General features: G+C 34.2%; 1 protein-coding gene across 1 annotated transcript; it reads left to right on the top strand.

Annotated features, from left to right (window-relative positions):
• The first annotated feature begins 3,667 nt into the window (after positions 1-3,667).
• On the top strand, positions 3,668-7,400 carry LOC131029807 (pentatricopeptide repeat-containing protein At2g22070). The gene is made up of 2 exons (XM_057960457.1): positions 3,668-4,138; positions 4,230-7,400. Exons 1-2 carry the CDS (start codon positions 4,083-4,085, stop codon positions 6,604-6,606), a joined length of 2,433 nt encoding a protein of 810 aa, XP_057816440.1. The 5' UTR covers positions 3,668-4,082; the 3' UTR covers positions 6,607-7,400.
• Positions 7,401-7,651: the final 251 nt, after the last annotated feature.

The following is a 7,651-nucleotide window of genomic DNA, read 5'->3' as shown; positions in this document are numbered from 1 at the left end:
TTTTTTCAAGTTTTCTTAGGTGTGTGTCCACTTTTCTGCACACCATCTTTGTGCACTTACCCATACTATGGTTTATCAAAATTTATTACTCTAGTTAGTAAAATGTCTAATTTTTTATTATTAATTACTCATTTAATGTTTCAAGTATTTTGAGATAATTGTTACAAAAAACCCATGAAAAGGGGAATTCATATGTATAATTTCTGAGCATTTGATATTTCAAAAATGAAGGATGAATTTAAATCAATAATAATTATTTTTTTATGCATAATATATAAAATCTACCTATTCCATTGTGTAGAGCTCTTAATCACCTTTCCAACACCTATAAAAAATTAAAAATAAACGTAAAAGTTATGCCCATTTTACTAAAATGTGTTTTTCTAGGCTTTTCAAAATGAATATCTGTTACTAACACATATCCTTTTTCTTTATATAATTTTTTACCTCTATTTTTCCTTTAGGATTGCTTTGGGATTTGGCTTGGGGGTGTCAAACTTGGAAATTCAACATAAAAAACATGTTTAGAAGTTTTCCTTGGTTTTCCAAACTTTGCCCATGTGATTGACAACTTTTTTTATCCAAATTTGATGAAATGAAAAGGGTTTATTGTGGAAATCATCATATTTCCATGAATATAAATTGTGCCTTATTTTGAATTTAATACATAGTTATTATTTATTTTCTACATGCATTATGACTAAAGTCTCAATTGATATGATGACTGAAAAACATCTATAACTTTCAAACAATTTCACATTTTTCAAATTTGAAAGATACACCACATTCTATTCTTTACATACTATAGGATTAAAAAAAATTAATTGCATAAACTTTTGACCAAGTTATGGTGGTCAGACATGCGAGTTTTTATATTTTTAAAAAGTTCAAATAAAAAATTGATAAATAATTATTTACTTGGAAAAAAATTAACATAAAATGTGGCACATTAAGACATGTGTCCTCTAATTATATTTATTGTTTCATAAAAAATTATTATGTTTTTCTTGTACTTAGGTTGGTCAAACATATACCTACTTTTTATCTTTTTTCTTAAAAAATTTAGTACTACTATATTGAAATTTCAAATTTTAACCAAATAGATTTACTTTTTCTAGAAAACAACTAGTAGTTAGAAACTATATTCAATTTTCTACAAATTTTGTTCTTACATTATTTTGAAATTGTGTTGATAAGCTATTCAAATTTTAATGTCAAGTTGCCTAATTCTATTTTTTTGAATTTTTATTGCCACTTCAAGGCCTAGTTTGACCCTCCATGATCCTCGACACACCCAATTATAGTTGCATCCTTAACATTTAATTCTTTTGTACAATAACTAAAACCTAGTGTTTGCACCTTATAATGGACAAGCTCCGACTTTTGTGAGTGTCATATGCTTTTGAATGACCTATTCAAATCCTTTATAAAGATACCCCCTAGTCTTCCAAATGAATCAATATTTTGTCAAATGTTTCATTTTTCTTCTACCAACTCCCTCCCATGAATATCCTATGTGATAGATTTCTTCTATTATTCTTTGCAAGCTACATAATGCATCTAGATAACCCCTCTTAGCTTCTCTTAACAATCATGAAACCTTTATTCCTCCCACTACACTTTGGCATTAAATGGCGATTCCATTTCCACATATATTTCACATACAAGTATTGCACACACTTTAAAATTTTGGTAGGTTTATAGTTTCAAAGTTTACATTTATTTTCCTAGCACGAAACAACCTAGGTTGATCTCACAGACATTTAATTTTCTAAATTTTAGTAGGGTTTAAATAAAACACATAGGGGCATGATGAATGCAAGACCCCAAGTAGTTCCTATAATTTTTCAGGTCCTAGGTATGTAAATTCAAGATAAATTTCTTCAAATAGAGGTGTCAAGTTGTAGATCTACAATCGGAACAAATGTATGCAATATATTGTGCAACACATCCTAGATTCGATTGAGTTTACAATTAGAGAATGTGACCACAATGTTCCTATTGGCACGTGAATCCTAACAACACCATAGTTTCCCACAAATGAGCCATTATGTGTTTCTCTATTATTTGAGAATTTTTTTTTATGTGCTTAGATGATATTGTAACTCATAACCTATATATGTATCTCCAACAAGCATTGTCTTCATCAATCATTGAAATGGGGGGTTTCCTTAACTTTGTAATTATCTTTTCAACATTTTTATTTTAAAGCTAAACCAATCTATGTTAAGAACTTAGCTCTCATATTGATTAGATTAAGCTTTATATGCTCCACATTCTACATTTGTTTCTTAAGGAAAACTAATTCATGTTATTTTAATTAATGCATATATAGGATAACTAAATTCTTCCTTTCATAGACTCAAACCCGGCTAATTGTTACCTATTTGACTAAAGCAGAAAATATTCAAATTTGCATATTAGGGTGTTGTATAAAAGGACAATCCTAATTCTCTTTTTATCATCCAAGACCATCATCAATGTAATCATGATCTAGCATTGTATAATCATTAAAATAACACATAAAATAAGATAGGCATCAAATTTTAGATTGGTAAGAACATACTAGTGATCTACACTCTCCCTAGTGTGTATTACAACTTGTGCAAAATTATCAAAATAATCCGAGAGTTTAACCAAGGTAAAAGGAAGGGAGCAAGTCACCTCCCATGTCTAGCACAACAAAATGTATGGGTGATCATTAACACCACCATGTATAGATAATGGAGACAAACAAAATTCAAAAGAAATTTGATTCAAATTTCAAAGCTAGAATGAAGAACATTTTGTTTTATTATTTGTTAGTGCTATCGTGATGTACATTTATGCATTGATCATTGAGACAAATCACACAACAACAATTGTAATATTATATTAACCATCAAAGTCCTAAAGCTAAACACCCTACTCTTTTTATCAAGCTAAGTGTTTATTTATGAACATGTTCATGCATTGTTTCAAGACTCGACTCCTTTATCTAGACTAATTTGTCTGTAATTACTTTATTATATTTTGATTAAATTACATAAATTTGAAGAAATGCATTTATCATTTTAACTTAAGATAGACTTTTTATAAACAATTCAACTTTACAAATAAACTAAAAATCATTTAAAAAATATTATTTAAAAATTATATTTAAAAACAATTCATAATATACTAATACTTATGTGCACATTATAAAGCAACTTTTTTTCACTTTTCCCTCTAAGAATACTTTGAAAACGATCCTCTATACTCTTGAATGAATATCTTTAATAACATTCACGTGGCGAAACGCATGTAAAGCCCAAAACACCACAACCCTACTAAATCTTTTTTTTCCTTTTGCATCTCAGATCTTCTACTATATCTACAACTTTTGTTATCTTTTCTTTTTCAAACAGATTACACAAGGTATTCACATTTAGTTTTTGAATATAATCAATTTAAATATCCTTATAAGCTGAAAAGCTATGTCTAAGCCATTCCACCTCCACCACTTTGACTGTAATAGTAACACCTATTACCCACTCTTCTTTAGATATCACCCACCTTCCAAACTCACATCTAAATTGATGAAAACTAATTCTTATATTAAAAAAAACTGATGAAACCTTTTAAAAAAATGAATTCTGATATTTCATACACCCACATAAAACACTCAACTGCTAAATCTTAAAAAAAGTGAGTTCCTTGCTCTAGTTCTGAGTTCGAGTTTTTCGGACATAACCTTGCCTCATCCAGAGGCCAAGAAAACGCCGAAGCAGTGTCAGACTTACCACGGTTGTCTGGTATTGATAAATAAATGGGTATATTATCACATCTGAGGAGAAGACTGTAACATTCCGCAACAACGCAGCTTCCCACGTTGGCCATTATTAAACATATGGCTGTAATACCTCCTTTTTTGAGGTCAAAATAAGTTAGTAGTCTTTCAATGTCACTGTTGTAGGATCACCAACATTTCAACATTCCCCACGCTTCAATTATACAATGCCATATATTCCCCCCCCAAAAAATTATACAATGACATACGCTGCTCAACTTCATTACACAGCATTCAGTAGAATTCTTAACATACAAAATCCCCTTCTACACTTATGGACGTATCTTCAACAATCGCACACCTGCATTGCGAAGAATGCGCTGTCAGATGGTATGTTTGTACACTCTTTCATCACAGAGAGGGAATTTGCGTTTTCTACACGCACGTACTATGAAAATAATCTTATCAATATGTATGGTAGGTGCGGTAGTTTGGCGGCTGCTCGTAAAATTTTTGACGACATGACAGAAGCAGACGTCTTGTCATGGAATGTGATGATCGCAGCGTACCAAAGACAGGGGTATCCTCACAAGGCAGTGACACTCTTCCACAAAATGCAACAAAAAACTATCAAACCTGATCACTTCACGTTTGCTACAATCCTTCCAGTCTGTGTTAAATTGGGAGGTTTGGAACAGGGTATGAAAGTCCATCAAAGCATAATCCAAACTGGGTTTCTATGTGATGTTGCAGTTTTGAATGCTCTGATAGACATGTATGCAAAATGTGGAAACATAGACAAGGCACGGGAACTGTTTGACAAAATGCCTCAAAGAAATGTGCTATCATGGAATACAATGATTGCAGGGTACATGCAAAATGGTGTTATTGACGAGGCTTTGAGGTTTTGGAAAGAAATGCCTCGACGAGATGTGGTGTCATGGAACGCAATGGTTGCAGGATATGCACAAAATGGGTTTGTTGACGAGGCCTTGGAGACTCTTAAGGAAATGCAATTTGCAGGTCTAAAGCCAAACTCCACTTCTTTTGCCAGCATCCTTCCAACCTGTGCCAAAATGGGAACTTTGGATCAGGGTATGGACATTCATCATATGATAATAGAATGTGGAGAATATTTAGATGTTGTAGTAGCCAGTGCACTGGTAGACATGTATGCAAAATGTGGAAGCATATGTAAGGCAAGAAAAGTGTTCGAAAAAATACCTAAAAGAGACGTGGTCTCATGGAATACAATGGTTGCAGGATATACAAAAAATGGAGCTCTTGACGAGGCTTTAAGCCTTTTCAAAGAAATGCCTCAACGGGATGTGGTCTCATGGAATGCTTTGATTGCAGGATATGCAGAAAATGGGTTTGTTGAAAAGGTCTTGAGGATTTTTAAGCAAATGCAGTTGGCAGGTATAAAACCTAACTCCACAACGTTTGCCAGCATACTCCCAGCCTGTGCTAAAATGGGAGCTTTGGAACAGGGTATGGACTTCCATCAAAGAATAATTGAAGGCGGATTTTTGTTAGATGTTACAGTTGTAAATGCGCTCATAGGGATGTATGCCAAATGCGGAACTATAAAGAAAGCATGTCAACTATTTCAGAAAATGCCTCAACGAGATGTGGTCTCATGGAATGCAATGCTTGCAGCATATGGGCAGAATGGGCTTGTTGAAAAGGCTTTGGAGACTTTAAAGCAAATGCAATTGGCAGGTGTGAAGCCAAACTCCACAACTCTTGTCAGCATTCTCCCAGCTTGTGCTAAGATAGGAACTCTGGAACATGGCATGGATTTTCATCAAAAAATAATCAAAAGCGGACTTTTGTCGGATTCGGCAGTCTCAAATTCCCTGATAGTCGTGTATGCGAGATGTGGAAGTGTACAAAAGGCACAAAAACTGTTTGACGGAATGTTTCAACAAAATGTGGTCTCGTGGAATGCAATGATTGCAGGATATGCAATGCAAGGCTATGGCAAGGATGCTCTCAAACTCTATGAACTAATGAAGCACTCTGAATCGTACCCTGACCATGTAAGCTTCGTTTGTGTTTTATTTGCATGCAGCCATGCAGGTTTAGTGGATGAGGGCTGCAAGCACTTCAATGACATGAGATACTCTCATTGCATTATGCCTACAATGGATCACTATGTATGCATGGTTGACCTTCTTGGGCGTGCTGGCTATCTTGATGAAGCTTTCAACTTTTTCATTAAAATACCAACTAAACCTACAGCGGTTCTTTGGATGTGTTTGCTTGGCGCTTGTAGATCAAATAAGAACATTACCCTAGGAGTATTTTCAGCCACTTTCCTTCTTACGCTGGATCCTATAAATGATGCCCCTTATGTTCTTCTGTCAGACATCTATGCGGAAGTTGGCAGGTGGGCCGATGTTCTAAATGTAAGGAGAATGATGAAAAATAGAGGAGTTAAAAAGATACCTGGATGTAGTTGGATTGAAGTCCATAAAATGGTACATGTTTTTTGTGTTGGAGACAGATCTCACCCCCAAGCACGAGGGATCTATGCAAAGCTGGAGAAATTGTCTTGGGAGATGAAAGCAGCAGGGTATTTTCCGGATTCAAGACATGTACTAAATGATGTGGAAGAAGAGGAAAAAGAAACATTCCTCTGCCAGCATAGTGAGAAGTTGGCAATTGCATTTGGATTGATGAACATGCCTCCTGGAACAACTATTAGAGTTGTTAAGAACCTTCGAGTATGTAATGACTGCCACACTGCAGCCAAATTTATCGCCAAAATTGTTTCAAGAGAAATTGTTGTGAGAGATGTAAGTCGGTTCCATCATTTTAAACAAGGACAATGTTCTTGTGGAGATTATTGGTAATGTTAAAGTGAATAAAGCTGTAAGCATAGACCTGCACTGTAACAAGGTGCATTATGTCAGATTTGTTGTGTTATGATGCAATCAGGTTTAATTTTCAGTTTCTAAAGAAGTTTTCTGTAAGTCATTGAGAGCTAGACCATGCTGTTGACTTCATAACATCAGATGTATAGCATGCATCACTTCTAAGGACCTGTTTTATAATCGAGTGAATGTCTCATGTCATTGAACTATTTTTCAAGAAGGTTGTTTATCTATTAATTGAAAAGCTGGAGGAGATAGAGAATTGGAAAATCAAAAGAGGAATGCCTGAACAAAATTAAAAGCTGCTCAGCCAACAGAAAATGTGAAACAGGTATGGGAAAATCAAAAGGAGAGGAATGCTTGAACAAAATGAAAAGCTGCTCAGCCAACAGGAAATGTGAAAGAACAGGTTACAAGTCATCCAATTTTGGGAGACCACAATGAGAGCATCTTTTGATAATTCTTTACCCCAACCCTTGTCATTTTGTATGGCTTTTTTCTCTGGATTAATTGCATTATCTTGTGCCTATGTCAGATCTACCATTGAAATCAAATTATCAGTTTCACTTGAAGTGCAATGGGCACGCCAATAGGCACTTAAATTTTGTGAGGAGCTACAGGAAACGACATTTCTCCAAGGAAGTCCAAGCCAGGGTGCAATCTCTAATTATTCATTCGGAGATGCAGGGAACAAGGGGACCGCCAATACCCGAGGTTTTGGTACCTGCCCTGTATATTTTGAAAAATGAATTGAGTCGTTACTGATTTTGTTACCAAGCTTCTTATGCAGCAGAATTTATTACGGAAAATATATGTTTTTTTTAAAAACGCTAGGTTAGGGAGTCCAAGAGCTGTCCATATAGCAATAGCTGTTTATCTGTTCCACATCTAACTCTTCAATTAATTCCTTCTAAATAACCAATATAAAAGAAATATAAAAGAATTAAAAGACTAGTAAAATATTTCACATGTATCAATAGATATTCACTTCACTTGTGTATGTATATTTTCAAAATTTAATGTT

This window comes from Cryptomeria japonica, chromosome 9 (assembly GCF_030272615.1).
Source record: "Cryptomeria japonica chromosome 9, Sugi_1.0, whole genome shotgun sequence".
NCBI classification, from domain to species: Eukaryota; Viridiplantae; Streptophyta; class Pinopsida; order Cupressales; family Cupressaceae; genus Cryptomeria; species Cryptomeria japonica.
This window is presented reverse-complemented; position numbering and strand designations above follow the sequence as displayed.